General features: G+C 43.6%; 1 protein-coding gene across 1 annotated transcript; it reads left to right on the forward strand.

Moving 5' to 3' along the window:
- The first annotated feature begins 110 nt into the window (after window positions 1-110).
- Window positions 111-14,097, forward strand: acad8 (acyl-CoA dehydrogenase family, member 8). Its single transcript, XM_084321035.1, has 11 exons — window positions 111-245; window positions 2,295-2,395; window positions 3,912-4,081; window positions 6,499-6,612; window positions 6,720-6,792; window positions 7,105-7,242; window positions 7,450-7,585; window positions 9,873-9,970; window positions 11,036-11,188; window positions 11,287-11,389; window positions 12,595-14,097. Exons 1-11 carry the CDS (start codon window positions 128-130, stop codon window positions 12,648-12,650), a joined length of 1,260 nt encoding a protein of 419 aa, XP_084177161.1. The 5' UTR covers window positions 111-127; the 3' UTR covers window positions 12,651-14,097.
- The last annotated feature ends 2,327 nt before the right edge of the window (window positions 14,098-16,424 follow it).

Genomic DNA, 16,424 nt, shown 5'->3' on the forward strand with positions numbered 1-16,424 from the left:
AAACCATAGATATAGATATCTATGTGTGAAACGAGCTCGGACTACAACAGCCGGACTACAATTCCCAACAACAGCCCTGCTGTCATAACATGACCCCCCACCCCCCCCGCCCCCAGTAGAGGTAAACATGGCGGTCGTGGGGACGTTATCAAGAGTTGCTACTAGACTGAGCTCATGCATCGGCAGAAGTCGTCGTTTAATATTTAACACAACACAGAGACGTGGAATAGCTGCATGTATTGACCGTGAGTCCAATGAGCTAACTTTTAGCCAGGTTATGTATTGATAAAATATGCTCAGCCGGTGTGTGTGTTTGTCTGTATAATGTGTGTTGAGAAATGCATTGACAGGAATGGCAATGGCATGAATAATTTGACTCCAACAATACTTACTCGACATAACGTTGCATAAATTTGACATTCAAATAGGTAAATAAATAGCCAGTCAGCCTTGACTCTCATTTGTCAATTGTGGTCTGACTGACCCACCACTCACAGGCAGAGGTGTACACCACACCTCTCTCCACATTGGGGATGTGAGTACCTGTGGGTGGCTTGATCTTTTTTAACAATCTAGTCAGGTGGTGGGTTTTGGCATTTCAAATGCATAACATTACTCTATCCCCCCCAAAAGATATATCATAATAGCAGCATGTGCATGTTGCATAATTAGGCGTGAATTAATGAATGAATGAATGAAAACATTATTTAACAGATTGCAGAATGGGTACAATACAGTACGGCTCAATACACACAATTGTTAAGGGGATACAGACCAGAGAAAGACGTTTGTCTTGTTTACATCAGGGTCCCCCATTTTCATTTCATAGTGACATTTATGACATACACAACATACATGACATCATGACATTTATGGCATAGGGACATACATGGCATACAGGTATTTAGTACTGTTACATTTGTGACATATACGATATGCAAATATACAGTACTGTTACCCATAGACCCTGACAGAGTACATATGATGTGGAGGGTCACTGTACATTAGGAGGGGGTGGGTGGGTGGGTGGGAGAGAAATATACATATGGTGGGGAGAGAATATATACATACGGTGGGGACTCGGAGGAGACTGTACATTAGGAGGGGGTGGGTGGGAGAGAAATATACATACAGTGGGGAGAGAATATATACATGCGGTGGGGAGGAGACTGTCTATTAGGAGGGGGTGGGGGGGTTTGGACATTTATGGTGGCCAGTTTCGAATTGCAGCCTCCCGTAGGTGCTCTTTAAGAGCGGTTTTGAATGTGGGTAGGGATTCACATTCCTTTACAGCTTTGGGTAGGGCGTTCCACATTGATGTGGCATAATTGCGAAACGCGTTTAGTCCCTTGTTTGAGCCAAATCTGGGTTTAACATGATTTGTTGAGCTTCCTCTGGTGTTGTGGTCGTGGTATTCACTGACCTTTGGGAAGTATTTTGACATGTACATGGGTACCCTAGTCGTATAGTGTATCTTGTAGACCAGGCCCATTGCAAGTTGCTGTACTCTGTCGTCTACTCTAAGCCATCCTAGGTTGTCAAAGTGGGCAGGGGTGAGGTGGGTTCTAGGGGTAAGGTCAAGTAGAAGTCTGACCAGTTTGTTTTGTGATATTTGTAATCTTTGAGGTGCTTTGGTACCATGAGGTGCAAGCATAGTCGTAGTACCCTTGAATGAGTGCTCCTGCCAGAGTCTTCAGGGTATTCTTGTTTACCAGAGAGGAGATCCGGTACAAGAATCTAGTTCGTTGGTTGACTTTTTTTATTACCTTGGATGCCATTTTGTCACAGGAAAGATTTGCCTCTAGGATGGAACCTAGGTATGTAATTTCATCTTTCCTTGTGACAATATTGTCACCCACTGTAACTGAGAAGCCGTCGGTCTTGCTGAGTTTGTTATTTGATCCGAAGAGAATGGACTCTGTTTTACCCAGGTGTAATGATAGTTTGTTATCAGCGAGCCAGGTGTAGATTCTGCCGAGTTCAGAGCTGAGGGTTTTTTCAACCTGTGCCATGGCTGTAACTTGTTCTTGTCAGAGACCAGCAGGGCTGAGTCGTTCGCGAACAAGAACAAGTTACAGTCACAAGCTGATGACATGTCATTTGCATAAATTAGGAACAGTAGCGGTCCTAGTATGCTTCCTTGTGGAACACCACAGCTCACTGTGAGAGGGGGGGGTAGAGTACCGTTTACCTCCTTAGGCATAGATATTGCACTGTATATACAATCCTACAGGTTGACACATTACAGTATATCAGTATTTTATTGTTCTGTGTTTCTCTTCTCAACCCTCCAGCTGCTCATGGCCTCTCAGATGAACAGAGGGAGTTTCAGAAGATGGCCTTCGAATTTGCAGCCAATGAAATGGCACCACACATGGCTGAATGGGACGAGAAGGTAACCTCGTTCCCAGCTTTATCTCGAGAGATAAAGCCTGGTAAAGCACTACGGCCGAAAGTGTGAATCGGGTAGAATGTCCCGCCCCTTAAAGCTGCCTCCGAACGGACCAATTCACGACACGGTGCTCATGAAAATGCACTCCCCCCAGAAACAAGCTCGTTATTGCCGCCTCACGATACTACATGTACAAAAGGCTGGGAGATTTAGGAGACTGTCCATTTAGACACTCGTTTATTTGTCACGGCATACAAGCATACAGTGAAGACTCTAGCAGTTGTGTTGAAAATGTCCGCTGATAACTCCATTGTCTTGTTTTCGAGATTTACGAGCGTCTGCTTGTTTTGTTTAGTTGGGGACTATAAACAGAACTGGGGGTGCCCGGAAACGGAAAGCCTGTAGCCGGTATTTCTGTATTTCCGATTCACACTTTAGGAGGCATAGCTTTACCAGCCTAGACGAGAAGGTATGCAGTTAGTTGCCAGACGGTGATTTTACAGCTGAGCATACTTCACCAGACTTTGTGTAATCAGCCAACATGTCACAATATTTGTCCACATAAGTTGGTACCAGATGCTAGTTTTCTAACTGCCATCAATTTTTTTACGCTAGTTCTTTTGATGCTCGTTTGATGTATTGACTGACTGGACGTGTAACGTCTCTTTCTAATTTCTAATAAATGTTTATATTCAGAATAGTAGTAGTCGAGAATAATCTCCGCTCTTTGCCTTCAAAACGCCACTATGAGGGGAAATTATAAAGATGTTAGCCACAGTTACTATGTCACACAGCTCTAAAGGTAGGCAGCCCATGTCTTTTGTCTATGCAGGATACTAGTTTCTGTGTCACATAGCTCTAAAGGTAGGCAGCCCATGTCTTTTGTCTATGCAGGATACTAGCTTGTTTTGAGAACGGGTCACCAACCTGTGACCTGACTAATCCTAAACACAATTGACCCATAAAACCTTTGTGAACCTTTGTCTTGTTTTAAGTTTTTCATGATAATAATAATAATAATAATAATAATAATAATAATAATAATAATAATAATAATAATAATAATAATAATAATAATAATAATAATAATAATAATAATAATAATAATAATAATAATAATTAACAATTCATTACATTTATATAGCGCTTTTCTAGACACTCAAAGCTCTCAATATGATATGATACGTTTATATATATTTATACGGCATATAACTTTACATGATTCGATTGAAAATTGGGGGGACGACAGTCGCCTGGTAATCCGGAGGTTCCCGGTTCAATTCCCGCTCCACCCGGGAAGCTTATCAAAGTGTCCTTGTCCTTGAGCAAGACACTTAACCTCTAACTGCTCCCGATGAGCAGGTTGGCACCTTGCAAGGTCGCCTCCGCCGTCAGTGTGTGAATGTGTGAGTGAACGGGTGAATGTGAGGAACAAATTGTAAAGCGCTTTGGATAAAAGCTGCTATATAAATGCAGTCCATTTAAATTGATACCAACACACCTCTGTAATTTTATTCAGGAAATCTTTCCAGTGGAGACACTGCGTAGCGCCGCCCAGCTGGGCTTCGGTGGGATCTACGTTCAGCCGGAAGTGGGAGGATCAGGCCTGTCTCGCCTGGACACGTCGGTCATCTTTGAAGCCCTGTCCACAGGCTGTGTCAGCACCACTGCCTACATCAGCATCCACAAGTGAGGGCCGGGTATTTGACTATACTGGCAGGAACATGCAACACAAAGAAATGTGACCATTTTGGAAAGTCAAGGTTAAAATTTGGGTTTGTTGGGTTTCGAGTTTCAAGTGTGAAGGATGTGAGAGAGTATCGACAACCGGTGCGGTTTGTAGGATATAGTGGCTTTACGTCAGTGTCTAGCGCTAAGAATGAGGTAGAACGGTCATCTCAGGAGGTAGAGCGGTCGTCTCAGGAGGTAGAGCGGTCGGTCGTCTCAGGAGGTAGATCGGTCGTCTCAGGAGGTAGAGCGGTCGTCTCAGGAGGTAGAGCGGTCGTCTCAGGAGGTAGAGCGGTCGTCTCATGAGGTAGAGCGGTCGTCTCAGGAGGTAGAGCGGTCGTCTCAGGAGGTAGAGCGGTCGGTCGTCTCAGGAGGTAGAGCGGTCGTCTCAGGAGGTAGAGCGGTCGTCTCAGGAGGTAGAGCGGTCGTCTCATGAGGTAGAGCGGTCGTCTCAGGAGGTAGAGCGGTCGTCTCAGGAGGTAGAGCGGTCGTCTCAGGAGGTAGATCGGTTGTCTCAGGATGTAGAGCGGTCGTCTCAGGAGGTAGAGCGGTCGTCTCAGGATGTAGAGCGGTCGGTCGTCTCAGGAGGTAGAGCGGTCGTCTCAGGAGGTAGAGCGGTCGTCTCATGAGGTAGAGCGGTCGTCTCATGAGGTAGAGCGGTCGTCTCAGGAGGTAGAGCGGTCGTCTCAGGATGTAGATTGGTCGTCTCAGGATGTAGATCGGTCGTCTCAGGAGGTAGAGCGGTCGTCTCAGGGGGTAGAGCGGTCGTCTCAGGAGGTAGAGCGGTCGTCTCAGGAGGTAGAGCGGTCGTCTCAGGCGGTAGAGCGGTCGTCTCAGGAGGTAGAGCGGTCGTCTCAGGAGGTAGAGTAGTCGTCTCAGGATGTAGATCGGTCGTCTCAGGAGGTAGAGCGGTCGTCTCAGGGGGTAGAGCGGTCGTCTCAGGAGGTAGAGCGGTCGTCTCAGGAGGTAGAGCGGTCGTCTCAGGCGGTAGAGCGGTAGAGCGGTCGTCTCAGGAGGTAGAGCGGTCGTCTCAGGAGGTAGAGTAGTCGTCTCAGGATGTAGATCGGTCGTCTCAGGAGGTAGAGCGGTCGTCTCAGGCGGTAGAGCGGTAGAGCGGTCGTCTCAGGAGGTAGAGCGGTCGTCTCATGAGGTAGAGCGGTCGTCTCAGGATGTAGAGCAGTCGTCTCAGGAGGTAGAGCGGTCGTCTCATGAGGTAGAGCGGTCGTCTCAGGAGGTAGAGCGGTCGTCTCAGGAGGTAGAGCGGTCGTCTCAGGAGGTAGAGCGGTCGTCTCAGGATGTAGAGCGGTCGTCTGGTAATCGGATGATTCCCGCTCCTCCCGGCAGTGTGTCCTTGAGCGAGACACTTGACCCCTAATTGCTCCCGATGAGCAGGTCGGCACCTTGCATGGTGACCTCCATGTGTGTGAATGTGTGAATGTGAGGAACAAATAAAGCGCTTTGGAGAAAAGCTGCTATATAAATACAGTCCATTTACCCTTTATATCTGCAAACCCTGCATCCTATGGATACTGAGAAAAAACGTACTGAGAAAAATCCAAAGATTAGGAGGTTGCTGGTATTAACCTGGAAAGTGATTGCACATGGAGTGATGGGACGTTTCCAAATCAAATCTGGCGTAGGTTTCCCAGAAGGCCTGATGTGACCCTGGCTGAGAGATGTCCCTTTTTCCGCGACAGTTTTTATTTGAACAGGCTCAGTTGTGTCCGTCTTGTAAGCTGACGTCAGGCTCGTCAAGGCATCTCAATGGCCTTTTTTTTTTTTTACTTTAGGTTGGGCTTCAAACAGAAAGTCCACCATCTTTAATATATTTTCTATATAGTTGAGGGAGAATAGAAGCCTCTCATAAACGCAGGCAACTGAGGAAGTACAGAGTCCAACAACGCCTGCTGGTCCAATTCTACACCGCCATAATCCAAAGCATCCTCACCTCATCCATCACAGTCTGGTACGGTTCCACTGACAAACACACCAAACACAAACTCCAACGCATCACCAAGACAGCCTCCAAAATTATTGGCTGCCCCCTCCGGCCCTCCCCTCTCTGGACTCCATCTACACCTCACTCACGCACGTATTGTATTTATGTATTTATTGTGGGGATTGGGAGGTGGGAGGGGGGCGTTTGATGTTCCATGTTGATGTCCCAGTGCTTAAATAACATGCTGTACCGCAAACGATTACCACCAACCATAGTTGTGTGCCATTAAAGTATCTTGTATCTTGTAAGATGCCGTTAAGATGTATTGAAGGAACCCGATGTTGACATGTTGGTATTAATAGAAATATGAATTATCTTGTGAGGATTCCTCCCTGGTCACTAATAATAACACATCAATGTTCTGCTTCTTGCTTTGCAGTATGTGTGCCTGGATGATCGACACCTTTGGCAACACGGAGCAAAGGGAGAAGTACTGCCCTGAACTCTGCTCAATGGACAAGTTTGCCTCCTACTGTCTCACGGAGCCAGGCCAGTCCCCATTAATACTTAACCCTTAACCCTTTATCTGATGAAGTCCTTATGGAACGTTGAGGCTTATTTCTGAATATATATATATATTTTTTTTTTTATTACAGGCAGTGGCAGCGACGCTGCATCTCTTCTCACCACTGCAAAGCTGCAAGGAGACCACTACGTCTTAAATGGCACTAAGGTATGATGGGCGACACACACACGCACACACACACACACACACACGCATGCATTGGGTCGCCGATGAAATGCCTCTCTGCAACCCGGCAACCTGGTCCCCAAGCGGGAATCCAACCCAGGGCCTTCTTGCTGTGAGGCGACGGTGTTAACCACTACACTGCCGTGCTGTGAGGCGACAGTGTTCACCACTACACCACAGTGCTGTGAGGCGACACTGTTAACCACTGCGCCGCCTTTTAGTATTGTTTCAGCTGGGTGGGGCTGATCGGGAAGCTTTTACATATCTGTATGTAAGTTCTGTGTTTTGCTTCAGGCCTTCATAAGTGGCGGAGGAGACACGGACATCTACGTGGTGATGTGTCGAACAGGAGGAAAAGGACCCAAGGGCATCTCCTGTCTGGTGGTGGAGAAGGGAACTCCTGGCCTCAGCTTTGGCAAGAAGGAAAAAAAGGTTGAGAAAGCGTTTCTTATTTAAAAGACAATTAAGATTGTGCATTATGATGTAGAAATGTAGATAATATGATCCTTATTGGCTCTGCCTGTGTAGCTGGTGTTTGCAGGTTGGAAGTTAACATCCACTAGATGGCGCCATTATGCTGTAGTTGTGGCCCAGAGCAGTGGACTTAATGGTTTTCTACCATGTTCTTCTTCTCTCAAGGTGGGATGGAACTCCCAGCCAACCAGAGCGGTGATATTTGAGGACTGTGTCATCCCAGTGGCCAATCGGCTTGGCCACGAAGGTCAGGGCTTCACTATGGCCATGAAGGGCCTGAATGGAGGCAGGATCAATATTGGTGAGGAAGGCCGATTACATTTTCACACGTGCCCAACTGCCCATGCTGTAGCAGCCAGTGTTGTAGTACTCGAGTGCAGGACTCTTGAGTCGAGTGTGAGTCCTGGACTGATTTTGAAGACTCGTGACTCGACTTATGACACTTGGACTTGGACTCGAGCATTGACTGCATTCGGACTCGGACTTGTTAATTGATTAATAGTTATTTATTTTAAATAAATAATAACATATTTATATACGCATAAGATATTGATGGCGAGTGCATTTGTTTGGCTATTGTGTCACAAAGTAAAAATAAACTCCATTTTTTAAACGGTGACCGCTGTGTCATTTATGTTTAATGTAGACCTTTTTTTATATTTGTATGTCAGCTCTTTGACTGCCAAGAGTGGAGGTGACTCAACCTTGATGAGTCAGACTAGGGTAATGGGGACTCGACTCGGACTCTTCCTTGGTGACTTGGACTCGAGATTTAGTGACTCGACTACAACACTGGTAGCAGCAGCAGGAGGAGATGTCGCTGCACTCTCAGATGATATCCTTGAGTTATCGGAAGAACCCCATGGGGGATTTCTCCTGTACTCTTGTCCTTTTAATATTTTTGGTATGTTCTTATACTCATTCTGTATGTTGCATCCTTTACTCCTGCAGCAGAGAGTAAAACCATACCGACAGTGTGTCCTACTACCGTTTACATGTACAGTAATACTATGGTTAAATCTATGACATGAGTGGTTCCTGACCTAAAGTAATGGGTGTGCATAGTACTAGTAAGCTGCTGACGTTTATTTCTTTATTTATGTTTTATCGCAGATAGAAATGTGCGCTTATGGGCATGAGGGATTTTAAAGATGCATTTTGAAGATTAGTTTAAAGGATCTAGGACAAATCGGCTCCAGATGACCCACGGTGATGCTCCGCCGTAGACGGCAGACGTTCTAGCGTGTAATGAAGTTAAAGGAACACGCCAACATTTTGGGAAATTAGCTCGCCGTCTTCTCCAGAGAGAGACAAGAAGATAGATACCAGTTTCCTCTCTGTGCGTTCAGTAGAAAGCTATCTGACCTGTTAGCCTAGCTTAGCACAATGAATGGAAGCGGACATGTACGGGTAGCCTAGTATGCATTGTCTAACTAACACCTCTTCCGAAAACTCCCCGTACATGTCCGTTTCCATTCATTGTGCTAAGCTAGGCTAACATGCAGCCAGATGGCTTTCTACTGAACGCACAGAGAGGAAACTGGTATCTATCTTCTTGGCGTGTTCTTTTAACACATTATGGTGGCCAGCAGTGGTGGAAAGTAACTAAGTACTTTTACTAAGTACTGTACTTAAGTACAATTTAGAACTACTTGTACTTTACGTGAGTATTTTCATTTTAGGGAACTTTATACTTTCACTCCACTACATATCAAGGGAAATATTGTACTTTTTACTCCACTACATGTATCGGAACCCATCAGTTACTATGTTTAAATGTTACTTTGAAGAAAAAGATTTTGCATAGAAAAACATGGCAAAAATGTATGAAGATTATATACTTTCACATTTGAAGCCTGTCCATTTCAAGATGATGTAATCAGAGCAGCATAACTGGACCACATACCACTTTAACACAACCTTTAATCAGAGCAGCATAACTGGACCGCATACTGTACCATTTTAACATAACCTTTAGAAGTCAATGGGTCGAGGTTTGAATGCTCCAAAGCACTGGGACACACAACCGTTATGTAGAATGTGTACGTTTACTTTAGATACTTAAGTACATTCAATAGAAACTACTTCTCTACTTTTACTTAAGTTGAATTTGAATGGAGGACTTTTACTTTTCCAGAGTACTCATTTATCTGGGTATTTCTACTTTTACATAAGTAAAGGACCTGTGTACTTCCTCCACCAGTGGTGGCAGGTGTCTCATTTCCCATTTGACTTCATAGTGTTTCAGTCAGTGAATTTGACAACAAGCTCTGATGTAGATGTTTACATCGGGGGTGGCATCCCCTTCGCCATGCATGTTTTTATTCTGTCGACTGTATGCCGATTCTTATGCCTCTGTTCATTTTATGCTATTTGCTGTGGGGCACTTTGGGCTGCGGTCCATGTGTGAAGGGTGCTATATAGATAGACTTGTTATTATTTATTATTATTATATTATAAAAAATGTATGCATTGAAATGTCTAAGTCTTGATGACATTGAAAATGAGGGTGACCTCAATTGTCCTTTTCGAGAATGAATAAAGGTTTGAATGAATGAATGTTCTTTTCCTCCTCTTTCTCCTCGCAGCGTCCTGCTCTCTCGGTGCGGCGCATGCCTGCGTGCAGCTGGCGAGGGATCACCTGTTGGTACGCAAGCAGTTTGGAGAAACGCTCTCCAACAACCAGGTAAACGATTTCTTTCTTTTTTTTTCTCCCCCTTTTCCTTCAGTCAAAATGCATCCTTTCATCTAAGTCAACATCTAGTTATTAGAAGGTGCTTTTCCGTTTTGGTCTGGGGCAGTGATGAAAAGCAATTCAGGGGAAGTGTCGGAGCCATTTTGCACTTGACATTTATTTGTTTTCTTTTGTATTTACTATTGGTACACTTACAGTACACTACCCTAATAACGGTAAGAACAAGTTATGGAATGGTTTGAACAGACTTGTGTGCGGCGGCTTTGATAGAAATGGTTTCATAACCGCCTCGACGGTTGCTATTTTCTTTTTATCGGCGGATGACGGATGGAGCACTTAAACTTTTTCTGTGAATGGGACACACACAACCAGCAAGATAATCGGCAGCTCGCTCCAGCTTGCATCAAACTTTTGATATGTCAGGCGCCTTGTTGTTAACTGAAGAAAACCGTTCTGGCTCTGACTCAGGAGGTCCACCGCCCTCTGTCCACGAGGTCAGACAATCGCGCCGGGGTCACCAAATTGAAAGCGCTGTTCGTTGATTGCTGAGTTGTCTTCTCCAGCCTTCTGTCTTCTTGGGTCATCTTCTCCAGCTCTGCCTTGAGTCCTCATCTCCAGCCTTCTGTCTTCCGTCAGTTGGGTCCTCTTCTCTTGGGTCTTCTGTCTGTGGTCCTCTTCTCTAAAGCCCTTCCCATAGTCGAGCGGACCGTACACGGAGCAGACTCCCGCGGGTTCAAAGCTGACCCAAACGGTACTCAAAGCGGACCCAAAGCAGAGTCCAAGTGCGAAGCTCCTATTTTCTGACGCGCATCCTCACATTCACCCATTCACTCACACATTCACACACCTACAGCGGAGGCGACCCGGCACGGATGCCAACCTGCTCATCGGGAGCAATTAGGGGTTAAGTGTCTTGCTCAAGGACACTTCGAGGGAATCGAACCGGGAACCTTTCAGATAACCAGACGACCGCTCTACCTCCTGAGCCACTGTCCCTTTTTAATGACATTTTATTAATAATTCTAACCTGTGTGTGTGTGTGTGTTCTGCTTCTAGTATCTGCAGTTCAAGCTGGCAGAGATGGCCACCAAGCTGGTGGCCTCTCGTCTGTTGGTCCGCCAGGCTGCCACGGCGCTGCAGGAGGGCAGGGCCGACGCCGTGGCCCTCTGCTCCATGGCCAAGCTCTTCGTTACGGACGAGTGCTTCGATGTCAGTTTCGTGTTTCCGATGAAATATCGCAAATAGTTCCCCTTTAATAAGGAATATCTCGTGTTTTTCACACTGGGATCTCTTCTCTCTCCCGACAGATCTGCAACCAGGCGCTCCAGATGCACGGTGGCTACGGTTACCTGAAGGACTACGCCGTGCAGCAGTTTGTCCGCGACATCAGAGTTCACCAGATCCTGGAGGGTGAGTGTCTCTTCATCACCACAACCTTTCCCCCCATAGTTTAGTTTTATTAAATTGTTTTATTTAACCTTTATTTCACCAGGTAAGAAGCTTGAGCTCAAAGGGCTCTTTTTCGAGCAACACCTGACATAAAACGACAACAAACTTAAAATCAAGAACAACCATACAGGACAGTAAATGGACATAGGACAGAGGACAAAAAGAGAACGATAAAAAGAGCAAGCAGCAGCCAGGGGAGGGGGTGGGGGGCTTACATGGGATTGATTGAGAGGGGAGGTCAGGTTAGGCTAAGCATCAAACATAACATTAATGCAGCGTGTACAGTAGGAATTAAGCAGAGAAGCATTTGCACACTCCCATATCGTTGATTAAAAGGTCAGTGAATTATACGTCCTTTCCCCCCACGGTTTAGTTTGACCACTCCCTGTGTATCGAAGGCAGATGTAGAGGAGGCTACGGCATTCAAGCGCTGGTGAAGCAAAGCTGTATGAAGGTGCTCTTTGGTCCGAGGAGAGGGACACTCATCCAACAACAGAAAAGGCGAATCCAAGGCAGTCTTCCGAAAGTTCAAAACAAAACAAGCTTTAATAAAACTCTAGTTCATAATAGAACAATAAAAATAAGTCAACACGTTTCTGCCTCACACAGCCTTCATCGGGGTCATTACAATGAGTTATGTGTGTATACTCTATACTTTACTTACTCAAGTGTTATAGACCATATTTATCGTAACGTATAATATAACTGATAGGGCATACAGACCCTCATCTGCACCTTTGATTACACTGCCTACTTGCTCATATTTCAGAGTTAATTATATTGTTTCCACTGCTTCTTTTTTATCTTTACTATAATTGTATTGCTTATATTTATGTCTACTACTATTAACCTGCCCATACCTGTACCTCCCCTCCCCCCTCTGCTATGACACCTTAATTTCTACCGTTCACTGTCATGGCTCATTTGAATGATTCCACAACAGGATCAATAAAGGAATATCTTATCGTATTGTTCTATCATGAACTAGCCTTTTATTAAAGCTGTTTTACTTTTGTAAGAGTGCCTTGGATTAGCTTTTTCCTGCTTCCTTTGTATCCGTTTTGATTCTGACAAATGTTCAACATTTAACAAGTGCTTAAAACCTTTTTTGTTTTGCATTATGACAAAAACATTTTGTGCCCCCCGCTCTCTTTCCTTACCTAAAGGAACAAATGAGGTGATGAGGATGATCATTGCCAGAAGTTTGCTGACGGAGTCGTGATGAAGGTCCTTCCACGGACCTCCAAATAATGGATGTAATACCTTTCTTCAGGAGGATGGTTAGCGGGCATATTGCGACGGTCTTGATCTCTGGTTGGTTCTTCTTATGACTGGTTAAGTGTCCCAAGATAACTATAAAAGAACGAAGGGTCATCACTTCACTGTGTAGTGTAGCGCATGAACGCACATTGGTGCCAAGTGTGGAAACTTTCAGTTCAGCCGACATTGAGTAAAGTATTCTGTACTTCTCTATGACAACTAATAAAGAAACTTGAACTTGAGTTGAACGGGATCAGTCATCTCCTCGTTTAGGCATTTAATGGAGCATTTAAAGGTCAATGGAGCATTTATATAGCAGCTTTTATCCAAAGCGCTTCACAATTTGTTCCTCACATTCACCCGTTCACTCGCACACCGACGGCAGAGGTTCCAACCTACACGTCTGGGGCAATTAGGGGTTAAGTGTCTTGCTCAAGGACACATCGACACGCTGCCCGGGAGGAGCGGGAATCGAACGGGGGAAACTTCCAACTACCAGACGACTGCTCTACCTCCTGAGCCACTGTCGGCCCATTTAAACAGGTTATTACCTCGGATGTCAGATATATTGGTTGATGTATATTTCCTCAGATAGCTGGTATATTTTGAATTGTAATACAGGCTTCAGTAGAACTGGCACCAAAGTCTGACACCAAGCGGAGCATAGAACGCTGGTGTTCTGACGTGATGACCCTTCCTTCTTTTATTGTTTCCTCAAGTGTCCTCAGCACCACAGTATGGCGATTAGAACCTTTGAGGAAAAACCAGTCATTAAAACCTACCTATGATTTGTGGTATTGCTAGATCATGTTAAATAAATTATTGTTAGTTTTATATACAGTGTATAAGAGCTGCTCATTGAGAACTTTTTTCTACCATTTTCTGGTAGATGTTAGTTGTTACTCGTAGTATCATGGTATTGAAAATTAACATTTTAACACTGCGGTTTGAGTGAAGTGCTTGGTTTTGCAGTAATGAGTGTATCTATAGTACAATATGCATCTCAATCCTAAAGTGGCCTTTCACATGATTACTTAAAGTGAAAATCCACCCTAAATGAGAACCTACGTTGTATTATTCCAGTGATCTCCAAGGGCGGATAATCACACGTTATAAGGAACACGTTTTCTTTTTAAAGAACAAGTACTTTTCATGTTCCATTTAAAAACTGTAACTGTACTTGTTCCTCATATCTTTGGAGCCAGAAATCATGTTCTCTTTTTTACGCACATTTGCAATTTATGCCTGCGTTACAACTAGTATATTATCTACTATGTATTTTGCTGGCATTGACGGAGTTGAGTCGTCATCCATGCTGTCAACGATTTAGCAATAATCATGTTGTATTTGGTGCCAAGACCCGTCGTACTGGAGACGGAAAATCTTCTGTATCTATTGTTATCTTATGCAGGCGCTACATGCTGTATGACATATATCATGACACCCAGCATGTAGCGCCTGCATAAGATAACAATATATAGCGCCTGCACAAGATAACAATATATAGCGCCTGTAGCGCCTGCATAAGATAACAATAGATGGAGAAAAAGTGTTCAAAGTAAAGCAGTCTTTTTTTTTCATATTGCAGCAGATTATGATATTGTAAAGTCATCTTATTGATATCTTTGTGTAGATAAAAAAATGTAATTATTGAATTCAAAATATTTCTGAAATAGCTCATGCAAAGTGCATTTGCCTAAAAATAACCATGTTGCACAGCTTACACACGTATTATTCCAAAAAGAGACTTGAGACGTGACATAGACTCGTGACCAAAGACTTCCGACTTTGACTTGGGACTTGCATTAAAGCACTTGTGAGCATCTCTGGCCCGTATTAAAATACAAAGTAACTTGTACTGTGAGTAGTTTATCAACCAAATACCTTTTACTTAATAGTTTGTCTCTCCTGCCCATGTAAAGCGTCTTTGAGCACCTGGAAAAGCGCTATATAAAATAGATGTATTATTATTATTATTATTATTATTATTATTATTATTATTATTATTATTATTACTTGATTGGGTTTTTCAAATGTCAATTTGTACTTTTATTTTGGTAATCTTTAATTAGGGTATTTTTTCTTGAGTGTATATTTTGTGTTTTCAGTCCTCCAGCCAATATAACTCCAGGTCAATATAAACACAGTAAGCTGGAAACCAGAGCATCAAGACTTGGAATTTATCAAATCATCAAGTGACACTTTTTGGAGTTTGTTGACAATGAATTAGTGAATGACCCTGTGGGCTCATATAATGTTTGTTTGAGAATAACATACCCACTGCTGGCAGGACAAAACCTCATAACTCCATTTAATTTTTTTTTTAATATAAATCAACTCCGTAGATCATCCTCCATATGTGTGTGGGTTTTACAAAGTTTAAACAATGGGAAAGCATTAAACCGATAATCTGTCTAAACCTCCTAACTCTATTCACCCTCAAATCTGTGTTCGTTTTTTTCATCTGCTGAAAAGTTGGGTTTTTGGAGTTATGAGGTTTTGTCCCGCCAGCAGCGATACAATATGTACATTTTCTTCCTGTGGTCGATTAGTACTTTATGTATATATATTGAGCGAGATCGGGCTGAAATGACATGGGGTGGATTTTCCCTTTGAATGCTGTGACTATATTTTCGATTCATGTTCATGGTTGTTACTGATCTCCATTGTATTTCCTGTAGGCTGTACTCAGCAGTAGGTACAGTAACTACACTGGCTACGTTGTTTTATGTCGAGTCTTTCATGGTATGATGTCTGTCCTGTGAAATTGAAATGGCACTTTGCAACATACTGTATAATCACATTCACCAGTTCCGCTCCAAATAAAATCATCTTTTGTCTCAACTTGTTGTAACTGCTTCCCTTTTTCCCCACCTCAGTGTCAGAAACGAGCATTTCTTTTGTGATTCAGTGGTTCATGGTTAGCTGGGGGATACGTTTTTGCTTATTTACTGTAAGATATGAAAACCTACATAATGAAGTGACTATTTTACAATTTATCACAACGAAAATCATAAAACAAACCATGAAGAATCATGTTTATTGAAAAACAAAAACAGTAGCCAGAGTTTTAAACGGTGTTAACAAAACGCTCTTCATCTTCAAAAACACAATACTCGGCATAAAGGATACATTCCAACTACCTACTACATAATAGGCAATATATTCATAATGTTATCTCTGTAATACATGAATCTGATAAAACCGCATTGGGTTAAATAATATAAGTGACCCGTATTCGATAAACTCAATACAAATAAATGAGGGTCGATGCAGTCTGGCATTTGAAATGCAATGTTTACATCCTATCAAATACCTGGATAGTAATTTTGCTGTATTTTCTACTCTGGACAAGTGTAGTTGGCCTGAGAACAGTGTGGACAAAGAAACGGTATGGCTTATAATACTGTAGCTAGGTACTGTATACGGTTAACCCTTTCACTGCCGCACTACCAAGCGGTTAACCCTTTCACTGTGACAATACACAGAAGGTTAACCCTTTCACTGCCACATGACATCCGGTTAACCCTTTCACTGCCACACGACAGAAGGTTAACCCTTGGCGACGGTCGCCGTCGGTTGTGTGATAGTAAAGGGTTAAACCTTCTGTCGTGTGGCAGTGAAAGGGTTAATGGCAATGATGTTATGAAGTTGATATCCTGATGAATGTCCTACTGTTGACATCACTTCCTGGTTTGTGTTGCTCTTTATGGCTTAGGGTATCCAGAGACGTGGA

Source organism: Notolepis coatsorum, assembly GCF_963971535.1.
Source record: "Notolepis coatsorum genome assembly, chromosome: 1".
Taxonomy (NCBI): domain Eukaryota; kingdom Metazoa; phylum Chordata; class Actinopteri; order Aulopiformes; family Paralepididae; genus Notolepis; species Notolepis coatsorum.

Excerpts from the sequence above, each read along its gene's own strand:
- acad8 (XM_084321035.1), top strand. The coding sequence starts at position 128 with ATGGCGGTCGTGGGGACGTTATCAAGAGTTGCTACTAGACTGAGCTCA. Across the intron at positions 4,082-6,498 it reads GCCTACATCAGCATCCACAA|TATGTGTGCCTGGATGATCG; the intron begins GTGAGGGCCGGG and ends CTTGCTTTGCAG. Across the intron at positions 7,586-9,872 it reads TGGAGGCAGGATCAATATTG|CGTCCTGCTCTCTCGGTGCG; the intron begins GTGAGGAAGGCC and ends TTCTCCTCGCAG.